General features: G+C 34.2%; 1 protein-coding gene and 1 long non-coding RNA gene across 16 annotated transcripts; one reads left to right on the top strand and one right to left on the bottom strand.

Moving 5' to 3' along the window:
* The first annotated feature begins 1,715 nt into the window (after positions 1-1,715).
* Positions 1,716-5,865, top strand: LOC147389009 (uncharacterized). Of its 2 annotated transcripts, XR_015170778.1 has the most exons (6): positions 1,716-1,768; positions 1,874-1,916; positions 2,371-2,491; positions 2,595-2,740; positions 4,599-4,722; positions 5,631-5,865. It is a non-coding gene; the product is annotated as an uncharacterized LOC147389009 (long non-coding RNA). The 2 variants fall into 2 exon arrangements; XR_015170777.1 differs by having other exon boundaries at positions 1,718-1,916; positions 5,631-5,862.
* A 4,652-nt stretch (positions 5,866-10,517) lies between these two features.
* Positions 10,518-17,563, bottom strand: LOC147389008 (beta-galactosidase 2-like). 14 transcript variants are annotated; one of them, XM_086418977.1, is made up of 9 exons: positions 17,057-17,563; positions 16,112-16,339; positions 15,918-16,008; positions 15,022-15,086; positions 12,872-13,273; positions 12,656-12,744; positions 12,245-12,560; positions 11,994-12,145; positions 10,518-10,915 (listed from the first exon to the last, which is right to left on the bottom strand). In XM_086418977.1, the coding sequence occupies exons 7-9, from the start codon at positions 12,374-12,376 to the stop codon at positions 10,690-10,692; spliced, it is 510 nt and encodes a 169-aa protein (XP_086275103.1). In that variant the 5' UTR covers positions 12,377-12,560; positions 12,656-12,744; positions 12,872-13,273; positions 15,022-15,086; positions 15,918-16,008; positions 16,112-16,339; positions 17,057-17,563; the 3' UTR covers positions 10,518-10,689. The 14 variants fall into 14 exon arrangements, 12 of the variants coding, with proteins under 12 accessions (XP_086275103.1, XP_086275104.1, XP_086275107.1 ...); XM_086418978.1 differs by having other exon boundaries at positions 15,022-15,082; XM_086418981.1 differs by having other exon boundaries at positions 16,112-16,330.
* Positions 17,564-18,401: the final 838 nt, after the last annotated feature.

Raw genomic sequence — 18,401 nt, 5'->3', positions numbered from 1 at the left:
TCAGAACTGTTACCAAACACAGTCTAAGCTGACGCTCGGTCAAGTTGAAATACCAGATCTTGGAATCTGTTTTAGTACCGATGTTCATGCATTTATGCTGCACAAATGTAAGAACTTCAATTAGAGATTTGAACTCCTTAGTGTTAGTTATGGTATTCCCAAAGAACATGTTGATGACAATCATCAGAATGGCGTCAAACCCACCTCCTCTGGGAGCTATGTGGACCAACAGATTTATGGTCAACCATTTTATGGTTTCCTTTAGTGGAATATTGAGCTCCTTTAACGCTCCTCGCTCATCTCGGGATGTTGGGATCTTTGGGTCCATGACTAAATCCGCTTCAATCCGAGGAGTAATGTCTGCTACACCATTCTTATAATTCTCCCATCCCATTTCTAGTTAACTAAGATTCTCGAAGAACCAACCATGACGAAATCACTCAACCATGAGACTATGATAATCTCCAAGAACAACCAATCGTTTGGTTCATTCATGTAACTGTAAACCATCCCAACATCCCCCAAGGGTTTTAAAATTACTATAGAAGTGAGACATAAATTTCTTGGAAAGGAAGATTAATAAAGAGATGTTAAAGTGTAACCCTGGCATTGGATACATTTAGATGCCAAGTTATTATTCATTATTTTTTTCTACTCATTGACAGGAAGGACAATTATTTTCTATGCAAATGTTTTCATTTTTGTTTGTAGCTTTAAATATCATTTATAATTCTATCTTTTTAAGTCATACCCAAATGCCTCATTGAAAGCGAAGTTGATTTAGAAAGGAAAATGGTAAGGCTTACCCAGAGCAATATTTTGAATTTTAACTTCTCTAAAACTTCTCAATTGATCCTATAATTTACTAAAGAAGCTGGATCATAACCTTGGGACAAGGGTTAAAACCCATTCCGCATCTCAAAATGATTCATGGCGTCAAGTACTTACAGTTTAGATCTGTTAAGTCAACCTGTAGATCATTCTCCACCTTGAAGACGTGATCTTCTCTTATTCATTTGTGCTGGTGCCGGAGAGGTTGATGCCCGTGTTTTGGCTTTGGGGGTGGGGTGTCTATTTTTATTCTAAGGGGTGACTAGTTCTGGTCTTATTCATTGAGATACGATTGAAAAGCATCTATGATTAGGTTTGGACCACCATATCATAATGTACAATCGATGTACATTTTAATGTTACTTCAACATTATCCTATTTAAAATTCTCAAAGACTTTTACTTGTTTACTTTGTTATAATACTGTTCATAAGTTTTTTTAGAAATCATATTAGAATAATCACTTAGATATGTCTTTGCAAACATGTGCAGGTGGATTGTACATGAGGCCTGCCAAAGCCAGAAAAAAAAGAGTCGTGCTGGGGTGGGGTGACATAGGATTTACTGTGATTCTCACAGTCTGACATGCACCTGCATACATAACCATAGATGGTTTAGGAAACACATCTGTTGTGTGCACATCCCACGTCAGACTTGTGAGAATACTTTTTGTCATTTCAGCATTTTCCAAAAAAAATTATAGAAGATACGTTGTCTCAAAATTTTGTCTCTTTAGAACCTCCTAACCAAACTTGTTGGAAACCGAGATGACTCAACGGAGTCATATCCGTAACGTCAAAGAGTCTAGACTCAAGACTCAAAACGGGAATTTGCAAACTATAAAAAGAACTTATGGGATCCACCGAAACCCTAACCTACACCTAACACCTATAGTCTAACCTAACTTTTTCTTGAAAACCATTAATCTCTTCTTCAAGGTTCTCATCTCACCCATAAACCCTAATTCATATCTTGTTCTTTCTTGATCGTTTTTATTTTTTATTTTTTATATCTAAGTCATTAAGAAAAACTAAAATTTTCAGTCTCCATTAAAGGCTTGGGCGAGGATCCAGTGATTTTTCTGTGGTGAGTTGTTCTTTCTCCTTGATCTGTAGTCTTTTAATGTGATTGATTGTCTCGTTGTTGTTTCGTTTAATCAAAAGCTTCTTCTACTGTTTACAGTCTAGATTGATGTGTTTGATTTAACTATTTCTTAATTCCTTTAAGACGTATGATTCCTGAACCTGATTTAGCCTATTAAGTGTTCAAATCAGGTTGAAAAATTAGAACTTTGGCCATTAGAACATGTTTTAACTATTGATTTGGTTTTCTAATAATTTTTCTGTTATCTATTTCCAATAAAATCTCCTTTAATTCTGATAAAAATTATATATGGAGATATCTAGAGAAGATGCCATTTTAATAATGCTTAGTCTCTCTAGTTTTTTGGATCATGACCTTAGACACCAGTTTTAAATTTCTTTCCTTATTTACTTTTTCATAGTTGAAAGTGTGATCTTTATTAAATTTGTGTTTATAGGGCAATTGAAGGATTACTTAATAAAAGCCTTCAAGATGATAGAGCTAAATTTGACGATCTGCACTGCAACCATGAGGTCATTGGTCCGATCCCAACCTATTAGCAAGTCAAACCTAAGCAGGTACTATTCCTTTCTTTCAAATTAAGTTGTTTGTATTGTTTTGCTGGTTTGGTGGATGTTTGTTGAAACATTGTTTCACGTACTTCATTGTGGAATGGTACAGCATGAGAGAAGGGAACCTCAATCTCTTCTACCCATCCTTGATGATGAAGTGGAGATGCTTGTCCTGAAGAAATGTTTGAGGAAGCAGTCTTTCAAATAAAAAAAAAAGTAAAGACGGGCATGGTTTTGAAGCCTAAAGTCTAACAAGTGAGTTAATAACCTTATGTTTTATTTGCATTATGAGTACTTTATTCATTTCCTTGTTTCTTGTTATTTTCTATAATTTTTTTGTATTTGTAGTTTAAAGCATTTTTTTAAAAATATTTTTTATGGTATAGGTTAGTAAAATTTCATTTAAAAATTTTGTTTTTAAAAAGTTTTGAAAACAAAAAAAAAAAAAAACTAATCCGATCAAAACTCAAAAAAATTTGGGGTTTGGTTTGGTTCTGGTTTTTATGTTATCCAAAAATCCTGAACCCAAATTTTAGGTTCAGTTCCTGTTTTTGCAAAGAAAAAGTTGGAAGGCAATCAATAGCGTATAGACCCTTTGAAACTCATAATTCAGCCACCTCATCGAGGAGTCTTTATATGAGCCAGTACCATTCAAGAACAACAAACTAGGGGTGTCAATTGGGTACCTATTTAACTTGAGCCAGAACCAGAAACTTCAGTTTGACATCCCTTATGTCTTAAAGTAATATAACCGATAGGAAGCGAAACCTAGTTCATTATGTTCAAGATACTCAAAACTGATTAGTTTTTTCCATTTTTATATTCTAAATGGTTTGAAGGCTTCCCCATCTTTTAAAAATGACAAATATTACATTAAATTATCAAGTTTCCATTTAATCTATGTATTCTAGTTTAAAACATTCAGCTAGAAGTTTATATTACTTGAAATAGAGTTAGCTCATATCTTGCTAAAATAAATTGCAATTATGATTCTAATGCTTTTATAAAAAAACGTGTTGTGTTCTTGAAAGAAAAAGGCTTTGCAATGATTCATTAAAGAAGATATTTTCTCATGTTTTACACCAAAAACAAAATTTCCATGCAAAGATGGAATGCTTTTATCACTAGAGACGATTTTCGTCTTATCTATTGCCACACCAACATTTGCTAATGCCACCACGAGTATGCTAATGCTGAGGTGATTTATTTACATATGAAATGGGTTGGCATTAGCAAAAGTTGGTGTGGCAATAGAATGTCTCTTAAAAAAATACCAAATTCCAAGTTGAAGACAAATGATTCTTGGATAAAAAAATCAAGGAGTTTTTGGTAAGAGGTTGAAGAAGGTAAGTCTGAGATATTATTGTGATTGGGGAGGTACGTCATTAGTTTTAAAATTGAGTTTGAGGGGGAGGGGGTACGTCGTTAGCTTGAAAAATCAGGGGTATCACAAATAAGCACAAAACTAAGTGGGGTATGTTAAAATTATCCTATACAACATTTAAGTTTAGCGCTGTATGTTTTACTTCAAACATTAATCCCATTCGACTTGAATTCTTCTGTTGTATTTTCTTTTGGTGGGTTCAGGTTTATCAGGAAAAAGGGTTGAAGGATAAGGAGAAATAGAGAACAGAGAAGCTGTAACTATCCAGCCTGGTGAGGATGAAGGTTGCGAAAAGTTAGAAACTGAAGAAGCTGAGATTGGAGGAGATGAAAAGTTTGGATTCTGTGAAGTTGATGGAAGTCCTTGGATTAACTAGAGAAGATGTCATCAACTGCTTCAACAGCTGTTGTCCTTGGAGTTTGCCATAGACTATCCCAAATCTAAGCAATTAACAAAGTTGGCATACCTGTATTTGTATTTTTTTTTTGTTAAGGGTTGTATTTATTTAGACATTGTTTTTTTTATAACTGATGTCTTATGTTTACTTTAGACATCATTTTAGAATCAATGTCTAAAACCTTCCAATTTTGTGCCTTTTTTTATTTTTTATTTTTTTTCAGATTTTAAGCATCACTTAAAAATCAATGTCTAAAAGTCATATTTGTACTAATAATTTACTTTTCACTATTGTATGAATGTATGATCTTTATTAAAAAAATTTGCTTGTAGCTCAACCGAAGGATGTCCCAATTTTTTTTGGATAAAAGCTTTGAAGATGGTAGAGCTTAATTGGGTAATCTGCACTGGAACCATGAGGTCAATGGTCCACTCCCAACTTATTAGCAAATCGAAGGTTAGCAGTTTCTATTCCTTTCATTTAATTTCTCATTTTAGTTGGACATTTTATCCTCGAGTTATTTCATGCAGACAGTAATTCTGGAATTCATCATTTGTCATTTATGAACTTATTTAGTTATTCTCACTTTTTTTTTTTTTTTTAAGTTTTCATTGTCTTATGAATCACATATCATCTTCAATTTCTATTCCTTAACCCCTAAAATCGAAAATGTGTATGCATGGTCTATTGAGATATTAGGCTTGTACTTGGCTGGGTGTAACTGTGATTTTGTTGATAGTGATTAAAAAAAAAAATAAATACTAGTGGCCTCGGCCAGCAAATTGTAGTTGCACTCTTTTGGTTGAGTGATTGTATATGCATGTGTGTTGAAAGACTTTGCATTGGCATCTGGCCATAGGTGGACAGAAGCTAAAGATTGTCAATGGGGATCCTTCTTTCGGCCTATAGCCAAATACGAAGGCTGGTCCTTGCAGAATGCCAGAAGGCTGCCATTCTGGAGTGGTGAGAGGAGGAAAGGAGGTAGAGAATTTGAAGGAAAATATACAAATTTCCTTCAAGAATTCTACCAGAAACCACCTTTCTCAGTATAGGTTTACTTCCCCCACTACAATCAGTATAGAGGACTTCCAGCAGAACTTATTATAGAATCCTTCAACGAGCCCCAAGCCAAGTACACGAGATAGCAACCTTTCGTTTGGAGCTCTAGAAAGCTACCCTATTTATGGGCACTTAAGAAATTAGAAAGCATAACGCATGAGATAGCCTTTTTATTTTGTCACATATATAGTTCAGCTCCAGATTTGTTTGGGAATTTGCAGAAATCTTGTTATCATCAGATGTAAAATTGTCGTTTGGGGTACTTATTGTCTCCTATTTTCTCTTCTTTTAAATATTCAAAACAGGGAATCATCTTGGATTTGAAGTGAAGCACATCATTAAAGTTGCAGCATGTGATTCTCCCTTTTTCATGTGGTATCTACTTTTGTATTTCCTTCAGAAATTGTTAAGATGATTTTGTAAACTTTAAACTGAATACTTTTTGTATTTCCTGCGAAACATGGTTAAGGTTCTTTTGTAAACTTTAAACTGAAGTTAAAGGGTATTCTAAATATTCAAATTCAAAATTTAAAACTTTCACCAAATCCATTTCAATTTCTTCACCGACCTCTAATTTCTACCATGAAATACAACTTATACCCCTCACAATACACAGTTGGCTCCTTGTCATCACATGTCAAATGAGATATATCATTGAACTTGATATAACCTCATTAATAAATTTAAACTTACGGACTAAATTATAATTTATATTCATAAAATTAAAAATTTTATTATAAAATATGTTAGATAAAAAAAAATCCAATCACAAGATCATATTTCTATTTAAAAGAAATACTTACAATTGTTCAAATTATTTGTATTGTCCATCACGTTACACGTCTAAGATTTAATATGACTCAACTGGTATTTTGTAAAATTCAGTCTAGTCAATTGGTTTTATATTTTGATAAAATAAGTAACTTTTTTTAATTTAGTATCTATTATATAGATAATTTCCAAGTAAATATCTTCTAATCCATCTTATTGTCTAAAGAAAATTATAAATCTTTGAATATATAATTGTAATGCATTTTAACAATTTTCCTCATAGAGACGAAATTTTGGATTTTAAAAGGACTAAGGGTTAAAAGGACCGAGATGAATCATCTCTTCATTTTGTTCATGAACAAGCAGGAATTACCATGTGACTTGCCTTTCACATTGTCATCCAAGTTCCTTACATGACTTGTCCATTATTTTAAAAATATCAAACGAGTTAATAAATTAAACTCGTTTGGGTCAGTAAGGTTTGTGGAGAGGTTTTTAGGCTTTACATTCCTCGACATGTGTGTTGATCTTTGATGTTGAGTTTGGTCTTGGTCCCCCTATTTTTTTCACATGGACGAATTTCGACCCTCTTCTACTCTTTTGGTGTCTTCTCCGTTGTTGTGGGGCTCGGGAGTGGGAGAGATGGTTGACTTTGGTTTTTTTTTTCATTTTGGCTAGCGATGGCTATCTGACTTTCTTGATTTATGGTTCCCTGCCTATTGACTTCAGCTCTACTCAAAATCCTTTTGGCCTCCCACACCTCGGTTATGAATTGTCGTTCACTTCGGTCAATGTCTTGAGGTGTTTCTTCTTTTATGATTCAGCGTTATGATCAACCTCCTTGGCTGATGGCTTCGACTTCCTCTCCAGGTTCTTAGCTGTCCATGCAAGTTGTGTCTTAATTCACTTCTAGCTTGTTGTTGGGGTTGCCAAGGAGAATCTTCTTTTGGTCAGCTCAATCTTTCTCTTTTGTTGGTAGTGGGTTAGACATCTCCCTATGTCAGAAGACTTGGCTTTGAATCATGTTCTTTTGTCCCCTTCTTTAATCTGCTGATCCTATTTTCCCTTTGGTTGACTTGATTTTTCCCTTTTGTTCCCTGAGTTGATCTTCTTCTATATTGAGGATGGTTTGATGGGACTAGCTTTTTATTGAGCTCGGCCTTTTTCTTTCAACTTTTTTTCCTTCTTAGCTACAATTAGAGGGCTTCTTTGCTGCATCTTCTCAACTTCTTGAATGATTGACAACAAGAAGGTTTAAATGATGAGGCCCTAGTGTAGGTTCTGCCAATGTTCCTCCGACGATCTTGTTTGTACTTAGATAAATGAAGAAGAAGGTAAATAATGAACTTGCAAAGTGATCTTTTTTCCTTTGTAGAACTTTCTTTCTTTTTCAGCCTATATGGCCTTCACTTTTTATTCCAACCCTTCTCTGGTTAAATGACTTAGTTTATATAAGTGAATACTAAAACAAGTGTTGCAACCTGGGAAAGTGATTGATAGAGATCCAGACAATCCCCTTGCTTGAATCAGATCCAGAATCTGATGAGCCACCTTCTACAACGTCTTTCTTTGCAATAGCAAATGCGATAACGTTGGCTTTGCGAGATGGCATTGATGTTGTTGTTGATGTTTTTGTAGTTGACTGAAAGATGAGTGGTTGAAATAGTCTCATAAGGTGTGCAACAAAATTGCTCGACAACAAATGTCATAAATCTACATCGAGATTCGTGAAAAGTGATTACAAATAATTTTATATTAATTTTGATGAAAATGAGAGTACAAATCTTAGTACAATTTTCTAATTAACAGTCTAGTACCAAAATAGTAGTGACGTATATGTAGCTTTCTTCTCTCTCTTGTTTTTTGGATCATGGCCTTAGATACCAGTTTTAAATTTCTTTCCTTTCTTATTTGCTTTTTCATTGTTTAAAGTGTGATCTATATTAAATTTTGTATTTGTCGGTCAATTGAAGGATATCTTTGTAAAGCCTTCAAGATGATAGAGATTAATTGTATGACATGCACTACAACCACGAGGTCACTGATCCAATCCCAATTTATTAGCGAATGCAAGGTCAATTGAGTTATTTGCATTATGAGTACTTTATTCATTTCCTTGTTTCTTGTTATTTTCTATCATTTTTTTTTTGAAATTGGAGTTTAAAGGATTTTTTTAAACTAATTGTTAAAGTATGGGTTTGTAGTATTTCATTTAAAAGTTTTGTTTTTAAAAGGTTTTTAATCTTTAAAAAAAAGAAAAGAAAAATCGAAGCCGATCAAAACTGGAAAAAATTCGAGTTTGGTTTTGATGTTTTTTGAAAAAGCCGAACCTGAATTATTAGGTTTGGTTCCAGTTTTTGCATAATCTGAACCAAACCAGAATATTCGGTTTGGGTGTATCTGCATGTACATCACTAATTATTTGTTGTATTCCAAAAGATCACGTTTGAAGACAATAGACCCATTGAAGCTCTTAATTTAGCCACCTCATCCAGGAGCCTTTACATGAGCCCTCACCATTCAATAACCGCAAACTGGGGGTGTCAATTGGGTACTCATTTAACCATAGCCAGAACCAGAAACTTCAGTTTGACATCCCTTTTTCTAACATCTGATTAGAGTTGGGTCTTAAACTAACATAACCGATAGGAAGCGAAACTAAGTAGGTTATACCCAAGGTACTCAAAACTGATTAGTTTTTCCATTTCTATATTATAAATAGTTGAAGGCATGCAAACTTTTAAAATTAATAAATATTCCATAAAATTATCAAGTTTCCATTTAATCTATGTATTCTAGTTTAAAACATCCATCTAGAAGTTTATATTACGTGTAAAGAAGATTAACTTTAGTTGTTTGAAAAACTTGAAATAATATTGTCTCGTATCTTATGAAAATAAATTGTAATTATGATGCTAATGCTTCTATAAAAAAACGTATTGTGTTTTTGCAAGGAAAAAAGCTTTGCAATAATTCATTAAAAAACATGCTTTCTCATGTCTTAGAACGAAAAGGAAATTTGCATGTAAAGAAGATGAAGTGCTTTTATCACTATAGATGTTTTTCATCTTACCTATATCATAACACTACAACAAATATGGCAATTAGGAATGGTTATAAACGGTTGCTAAGCTAGTATGAAACGGTTGACTGATCGTCTCTAATTGAGGTGTCGTTAATGAATTTAAGCAGTTGGGAGCCGTTCTAGATCTCAGGATTTGAAACAGCTAAAAACCGTTCCAAAACTCTGATTTTGGAATGGCTTAAAACCGTTCCAAATATGCATTTATATATAATAAAAAATCTTAGACATCGATTTAAAATCCAATGTCTATAAGAATGATGTGCTAAGTCTGAGACTTTATACATTGGTCACAAACCGATAACAAAAGTAGTCTTAAACAAATATCTAAGCTTAAAAAAAATTTAAATTTTAAATTTTTTTTTACTACGCACCAGTTGATTATGATCTTCAGAAGGGAAATTACCCCCACCCACAACCACCATAGTGGCACAATATAGATGGATGGATTTCTTTTTTCATGATCCTCTTTTTTATTGAATTTATCTTATTATTCAGTAGCCATTATAAAGGCACTTTTTGTGAGACTTGTGTCTTGCTTTAGGTATTTGAAGTGCCTTGCCCACACCTTTGAGGATTTGTAGTGGCATAAATCCTCAAGGCTATAGGAAAAAGGAAGAGGCTTGATGACTGTTGTTAGCGGTCTTCGTGCAATTTGTGGAAGAAGACTCTTCATCGTTGCCTCCTAGAGAGGAGCATCTTCCCCAACTCTCTCGATTTGAGCTTAAATACGAGCAGCATTCCACACTTTGCCTGTTTGTCTTATCCTGTAAAGTAACCAATTGCAAGACCAGGTAAGCAGTAACCGATTTCAGACAAGTAGCTAAATCCACACAATACCAGTTAGCTATGCCAGAATGGAACCAACTTAGGCTTTTAGCAACTAAAGTTTCAGTTTGTTAACATGGTTAAGGGTTGGTTGTCCAGAGGGATAATTTTGAGGTTATTGGCCTTGAAGTCCTTGATTAAGAACCATGTGTGTCATATTAAAGACATGTAAGGGGTTCTCAAACAAACAAACAAAAACGTCCACAGAAGCCATATCAAATAATATTAAAGCATGTATTTATACACTACAACAAATATGGAAATTAGGAACGGTTTATTACCGTTCCTAAGCCACTATGAAACGGCTTGCAGACCGTCTTTAATCGAGGCGTCGTTAATGAGGTTAAACGGCTGAAAGCCGTTCTATATTTCATGATTTGGAACGGTTAAAAACCGTTCCAGATCTCTGAATTTGGAACGGCTTAAAACCCTTCCTAATTTGCGTCTTTTATTCCCAATACAAAAAAGATTTGAGACATCGGATTTTATAGAACTGATGTCCTAGGTCTGCGACTTTAGACATCGGTTATAAACCGATATCTAAAATTATTATAAATTGATATCTAAAATTAATATATATTCTATTTGCCTATTACCCACGGTTAAAATAGATCCAAATAAAGAACATCGAGGTTCTCTATCACATTAATTTATACACAAAAAGAGTTGCAATGACTCATAACTTACAAATCCAAAATTACAATGCATCGATAAATCCTATTCACAATTATTACACAAGCACAAGTGCTTACAAGGAAGCAATGCCAGCACTCCCATCCCTCCCTATCTTCTTTAAGATCCCCATAATGCTCGAAACTACCAATAAAAGAATTCTTTCGTGTCACCACATTGTATACTCTCACGATGAACTTCCGCACCTTCAAAGGAGTATCCGAGAAGCAAATGCTCCTGATCAACCAAAGAACCAAAGACTATAAGGTGAGAAACTTTCATGTCCACTAGTTCATAAAAGCCACCGATTTAGAATGAGTGCACTAGAGAGTTGTATGTAAAAATTAAAACAAAATGGATATAATTTCATAAAAGCCAGCTCTTATAGTGCAAGAAAGCAAAGAAAAACATAGAGAGAGAGAGGGAGAAGATGAGAGGAAGTAATCATTTAATAGGTTTTATAAACTTTGCAACATTATTAGAAAAAAAAAAAAAAAAGAACAGAATTGATTATCTTAAAATGGATATCAAAGATATCAGACACAATAAATTTCCACATCTGAAAATATAGATAAGGATCCAAAGGGTAGATTACAATTTTAATTGTCACAGAAATGTTTGTGAACAGATTTTCCAATTTAATAAAATTCCGAAGTCATACTACAGAAAAAAATTCAAGTGGGTAAAAAATTCAACAGCTTCAAATGTATTAAAGATTAAATGCATATTCAGCAATGATAACCTCAAATTATACACACACACGCGCGCCCGCGCGGACAAAAGAAATTAAGAAATGAATGTTAATCACGGAAAAGAAAAAAAATAAGCTAAATTAATGAGGTGTAGAGTTTAAGATAATTACACATCCTTGTAAAGCTCATAAGCTATAACAATGGCCTCGATCATGGATTTGTCCACAGTAAGCCTGTTGTGGGTCAAAGTCCCAGTCTTTGACATGCTGATAATGTCTCCTGGTACCAAGATACAAATTTGTTTTGTTAATGGCTAAGATACCCCTGCATATTTCTACTATTAACTCTTACTCTTGTTTAAGGGACAGTATGGTCAATAAAAACACAATTAAGAATGTATAAGCTATTTTTCACCCAAACCCTCGTGGCTTTTGGAAGTGCTTTTACACTCCAAAAAATACTTCTTGTATATCTTCACCAAAAAATTGATATTGCAATCATGATTCTTATAGAAGTGATTCAAAGAATTTGAGGCTGATAGAGAATAATATTTCTGTTAAAGACTACCCTTGGGCTCCTCCGACGAATTACTGATCTATTTGTGTTCGGCAAGAGGTTCTTACCTTTGGAAGTCAACGGAGATCGATCGGACCTCGAACAGAGCAAACAGGTACGGTATATTGGTTGCCTTGGAAGGAGAATGGTGAAATCCCTCAGTCTTGTTTGCATTGCCTATAAAACAGCTACGAGTTTCATTTGTAGAGTACATCGTCTCCTAATGGTAATAATAAAATCAATTATTATATGTTAAAATTTTATACTTCAAATATATATGCTACAAAAAAAAAAAAAATCAAAATTAATCAATACTCACAGTTACTGAATTACCAAACTCTGTGGTTGAAATATCGTCGTAGGTGAGCACCTTCTCCATTGATTTCAAAAGGAGATGAAGTTGCTTAAGATGTCCCCATTTTGGTTGATTTAAGTTGCCCATATGATTCATTATTGGCTAATTAAGTATATAATTTACAAAATAATTTTTTATTTCATTTTATATATATAAATTTTGGTGAATATTAACCATGTAATAATTTTGGAAAGTGCCTCCAAACTGAAAGAAACGAGCAACGACAAATGCAAGATCTTCAGCAGTTTTGCGTGGATCTTTACCACCCCAATTCTTATACCTGAACTAAAAAAAAAAAGAAACCCCATTTTAAAATACCAATTTATTTATGATAATAAAATAAGTAAAAATAAATCAAAATAATAATAAACTCACCAGCCAGTCCAATTCTCAGTCCACATCTTTGGACTATTTGGATTATTAGGCTCAAAACCATCACGGTACCATCCATTGCAAGTGTTGATCTGTTTAGAAATATTAACATAATTTATATAACCTCTATGAGTAAATATAAATATAATTAATTGTGAAAATATGCAAAGAAATGGTAATTAGTGATTATTTAGACTAAAATAATAATAAAATAAGTACCATTGGCTGAGGGGGCATCTTCCTGTTGGCACATAATCCATGGGACACTGATGGATATTTTTATGCACGAGTCCCTCCGTCTTAATTATTTTTAAGACAAATGAGCATAAACACAAGTGGAGGGACAACAGCCGACAACGATCATGAGCAACCAGCCACACGTGTTAGTTATTCCATACCCTGCACAAGGCCATGTGATGCCTCTCATGAAACTCTCATGTTGCTTGGCTGATAGAGGGTTCAAGATCACATTTGTGAACACTAACGGCATCCATGCTAGAGTCATCATGGCAGCTTCACCAGTGAAGGAAAACGAGGTTGGAAAGATATGTTTAGTTTCCATTCCAGATGGGCTTACACCAGAAGAACGGAGTGATTCCTTGAAGAAATTTGACACCATCCCTAAAACCATGCCGGCCCAATTAGAGAAACTTATTAGGAAGATCATCAAATCTAGTAGAAGTGAGAAGATTGCATGTGTCATCGCCGACACAACCGTAGGATGGGCGACCCCAAATTGCATTTTCCAAATAAAAATAACATTGTCCAAATTTGATGGACTTATATCCTCATGATTGTGTATACAAGGTAAGCATCATCTTTATGCAAATAACATTGTTACTAGTGGTAATAGCATGACATGCATTGAGATTACTTTAGAGGCTTCTAACAATGAAGTAATGACACTCATTCCATACCCACAGCACCTCACCCAATTTTCAAGCCTCAATACATTGGGATCTAGACAGTCTTAAGGTTTTCAAATTAGTTTCAAGCTTTCAAGGCAACAGCCTAACATATTGAATCAGCAATCTGAAAATTTTCGTTAAGCGTTAAGCACAACTTTAATGCAACTATAAGATAATGGGATATATATATATATATATATATATATATATATTTTAATTAATTATTTAATTTATCTACTTGCAAACTAAAATATGGGATTTTATACTCGAACACTTACCTCACTTTTGAGAGCAGCAGTGGCAGTGCACTGTACCTGGATGCTGTAACCAGTGCAGCCACAATATAGTTTTTCATTTGAGATGGCAAGGCACTTAACATGTTTGTTGAAGTTTATGTTCTTTGGAACTCTACCCCACTTATATACCTGCAAACAAAGAATTTGATTAAGGAAGCGTACTTGTTTCAATTGTTCAAACATCATCCAGACCATTGATGACTAACCTTAATCCAGTTCCTTGAGAAGCAAAGCGTGCAAAGCTGGTATTGGCGACCAACTCGTATACTGCCTCTTTCACATCGTAAATCTGAACACAATGAATTCGTTCTGGTTTGATTTCCCAAACCTATAAATGGTTAAAAATAATAATAATTATTTAGTCCTTTGACAACCAATTATTATCCCATAACTTTACTATCCATCTCATTACATAGCAAGGATTCAAGATTTGCAGATTGATATAGGAAATAAACTCAACAACATCAGTCAGTAGAAAAATGGAAATTGCGTGACTGTCTTTATAGTGCTGATGGACAAGTAATGTGATAAGGACAATTGGCCATCTCCAAAGATATGGATAGTAGCACAAATATAATACGACAACAAAAACAATAAAGCCTTATCCCAAGGATTTGGGGTCTGCTATCTCCATCCATTTTCCTTTTTGGTCTTCCTCCCGCTCTTTTAGTATCTTCAATTTGAATATTTCTTCAAACTAGGGATGTAATAGGCCTTCGTTGGACATACCCAAACCGTTTAAGTCAACTTTCTATAGTTTAGTCAGTATAGCTACATTTTGCAATAAAAAATGTGATAAAAATAAAGTAGGGAGGCAGTTGATAAAAGAAAATTACAGAAAATCTTATTTACATGCTCAAGCAAGTTAGAACACAATGGTAACAAACTACAACTCCCACCCTATGACAAAATTAGCATCTCCCATTAAGGATATGGAAGAAGCCAAACCAGATGTCTTACATTCTTTTCCAGAAGCCTGAGAAGAAGCCATATCTTAAGACTATGGGTTGCAATAAAAGAAGTAAATCGATTTAATAAATTTGATGATTGATTGTTGGTATATTGGCAATCAGGCATAAGCCTTAAGACCTCATAAATGAAAAAGAATAAGAAATGCATAAGCCTTAAGACCTCATAGATGAAAAATATCAAAATGGTCACTTACCACATCTTGTTCCTCCAAATTAGCCAAGGGTGTTGATTTCAAGCTTGAGTCTGCCTTCTCCCTAACTGATTAAAATATAGTTAAGTGAAAAATAACACAATGTCTCATCACCCAAATGAAAAAAGAAAAGACCAAGATAAACAGTAACAACAACAAACATTAACATCTATTTTTCATTAGATCAGCCATGCTATATATAATGAGTACGCTAATTAGTTATACATGCTATTGAATTGCTTCCAAGAAAATAATATACTAAGAGTTGCAAGAACTTGAGCAAACTTGGGCCTCTACCTTAAATTTGGTACAAACTTGGGCCTCTATCTTAAATCTGGTAAACAAGATCATCAATCTAAAAACTATCATACCCATAACCACCTCCTGGATTTGATTAATCAGAAAATAAACCTATAAGACATTCTCAGTGGCTACTTTTGCTCACCCTATAGACTCATAAAAAATATTCTAGAAGGAGTCAAATTCATCAAATAGGATCTTCAATCCATGTGACTTTTCGGGCACTCGCAATAAAGTAGGAAGCCCAACTTTTACTAATTACTCCCCAATTTCTTAAATTATTATCACCCCCCAATTAAAGATTAAAACACAATATTCAAACATTGCAAAGGTTTGGCTCAAGTTATTATCTCAACATTATAACACATTCAAACAATTTCAGTAGTTGTTTACAATTAGGATTAAGCCCATATAAAATCCAATACTCAAATATAGAAATCTAACAAAACAAATGAGAGAGCTACTAATGGCACCCCAACTTTTACTTGTCCTCAACCATTCATTTATTTTTTATATTTTTAATTGGGGTGTAGTAAGTAAAAAAATTGTTAGATGAATTCTGTATTCCATGTGAACTGGATATTAGAACAAAGCCATACCTTCCACGAATAGAATTAAAATCCCCACAAACTAACATTGGAATGTCTGCACTAACATCAATTTTTCTAATCCTTTCAAGAGAGTATGGACCTGATACAATAAAAAGGAAACATCTAAGGACACATATTTAAGTTGAAATATAAGATCCATAAGAAAATATGGACTTCACAGTAGAAAATGTTCAGCTAAGAACCTGCCAAAGCTTAACATCCTTGAGATCTTGATGAACATTTACATGTGTATTCGCCTTAAATATAATGCCGCAAGGAAAAAAACCAGAAATGGTTACACCATGTTCAGCACTAACAGTGGTCCACTGTACTCATTACTGCTGGTTGGCTTAAAGTCAAAGTATGCACCTTGAGAGGAATGTCCTCAGTCAATCAACTGAGATAAGGGACAACACCTTCCCCTTTAGTCCCTAGCAGGCATGGGTAAGAAACTGGTTCTCAGATTTTGGAGGCATTTTTATTGTCAAAACTAAATAACTTTGACAAATCCCCCTTCATATCCACAATCCTGAACACACATGAGATCCTACCCTTTGCAGCCAAAACACACTTGTATCCCTAACTAATAACAGAAAAACTAGAATTATATGTTCCCAAATAGTACATCCGGTGCTTCAAATATTTATTAACAATCGAATGGCCACTTACAGAAATCCATAGCTCTGAAAATATAGATTCGATATATCTTAATCCCTTGTAATATCTAAAAGATAAACTTCTTATATAAATTGGGATATCGATGTCAAGAGAAAACCTAATAGTTAATAAGAAAATAATCCATTTTCAGAGATGGAACTATAGGTTTATGAAATAGTTCCAATCAAATTATCACTCAAAGAACTACTACAAATCCAGAGAACCACAACATCAATAGATAAATCCTAATTTCAGATTCTATAGTAATTGAAGAATACATAACCAAAAGCCTTACAAAAACTAATAGATCTGGATTCAAGTCACACAAAAAACACATAAATCACTGCATTCATCAATATCTCAAGCATTTAAGATCTAAATTAAAAAAATACACAAAAACAACAAATTTCATCGAATCTGTGACTATTAAAACCTCAGATTTCTCACAGGAACACTCAAATCTGATAATCCCTAATAAAAAATGCACCTACCTTTACCAACTGTGCAGAGAGGTTTCAAAGAGCTCATAAGCTCTCATTAATGGCGACTGCCGCTCAAAACCTAGAAACAAAATCATCCCAATCCAACTGAGAGAGAGAGAGAGAGAGAGAGATGAGATCGAGGGGGATGAGATCGAGGGAGCGACTGAGAGAGAGAGAGATGAGATCGAGAGGTCGATCAAGGGAGAGATTGAGAGAGCGACTGAGAGAGAGAGACTGAGAGGTCGATTGAAGGAGCGACTGAGAGGTCAATTGAAAGGTCGATCGAGGGAGAGACTGAGAGAGAGAGAGATGAGATAGAGAGGAGATCGAAAGATCGATTGAGCGAGCGACTGTGAGAGAGAGAGAGATCCGTTCTCATATACTGAGACGGGAAATTGGGACATTTAAAATCTGATTAAAACGGTTTTAATAGGTAAAACGGTTTAAATCCGTTTTTAATTAGAAACGGATAAAATCCGTTTTATAATTCGGTTCCTGATTCGCTATTTTCTTGTAGTGATATTGCAGGTTGGGAGTTGGGAAATCAATTCATGAGAGGGAAATCACCAACCAGATTCAGTTTTAGATCTCAGAGACAGATCAAATAAGATTACCTGCAATTGAGGCAGAACATCACCAATGTTCTCATCCAAATCATTATTAGTATTATCTTGATCAAGAAGGGAATCCTACAATTATAAATTAAAAAATTGAAGAAAGAAGATGTTAATAAACTGACTGGTTGGGGAAAAAAGTGAAACCAGAAACTACGAACGTACAAGGACATTTGTAATTGGTGCAATTTCAGAAAGAAGACCATCTACAGATTTTGCAGTTGAAATGCTAGGAGGAGCTGACGATGAGCTTGCAGCATTAGTACTTGCGGTACGAAGACCAGTGACGATCTCATACAACGGAGAGTAACTCTATATTAGTTCAAATGGTTAAGATATCATGACATAAATTATATCATAAAACATGCTACTATCGCATTACGTTAGTACTGTTCCTCTTTTAGATATTAAGAATCCAAAAAAAATTCACTTTAATAGAAAGTGAATCACTTCATAAAGACGCATTATCAGTACTTAGATTTTCAAGGACCCTAAATGATTTGATGGAAATTACCTCATCCATACCAGCACCAACTTTCAGGTTCCCCAAATCATAATATTTCTCAAGCTTACTCGAAAGTGAAGAAGAAAATTGGGGCGGGTGAAGGACTTTGTAGAAGAAAATGGAGACTGAATCATAATAAAATTATGGCCTTGAGGAGTTGTGATTACCATCAAATTTAATAATATTTTTATCTCCCTGGTGCGGTTGAATGAATATATCCTCAGAAGCATGTCCA

Source organism: Akebia trifoliata, chromosome 12, assembly GCF_017979445.1.
Source record: "Akebia trifoliata isolate Shusen 1 chromosome 12, ASM1797944v1, whole genome shotgun sequence".
Lineage (NCBI taxonomy): Eukaryota > Viridiplantae > Streptophyta > Magnoliopsida > Ranunculales > Lardizabalaceae > Akebia > Akebia trifoliata.
The sequence above is the reverse complement of the archived record's forward strand: the minus strand, read 5'-3'. Positions and strand labels throughout refer to the sequence as shown.

What these genes read in the sequence shown, in the direction of transcription:
- LOC147389008 (XM_086418977.1), bottom strand. Translation starts at nt 12,376, where the DNA reads ATGAATCATATGGGCAACTTAAATCAACCAAAATGGGGACATCTTAAG. An exon ending in AGTTTGGTAATTCAGTAACT is followed by an intron (nt 12,146 to 12,244) that starts GTGAGTATTGAT and finishes TATTACCATTAG; the next exon opens with GAGACGATGTACTCTACAAA. An exon ending in ATCTCCGTTGACTTCCAAAG is followed by an intron (nt 10,916 to 11,993) that starts GTAAGAACCTCT and finishes TTGGTTGATCAG; the next exon opens with GAGCATTTGCTTCTCGGATA.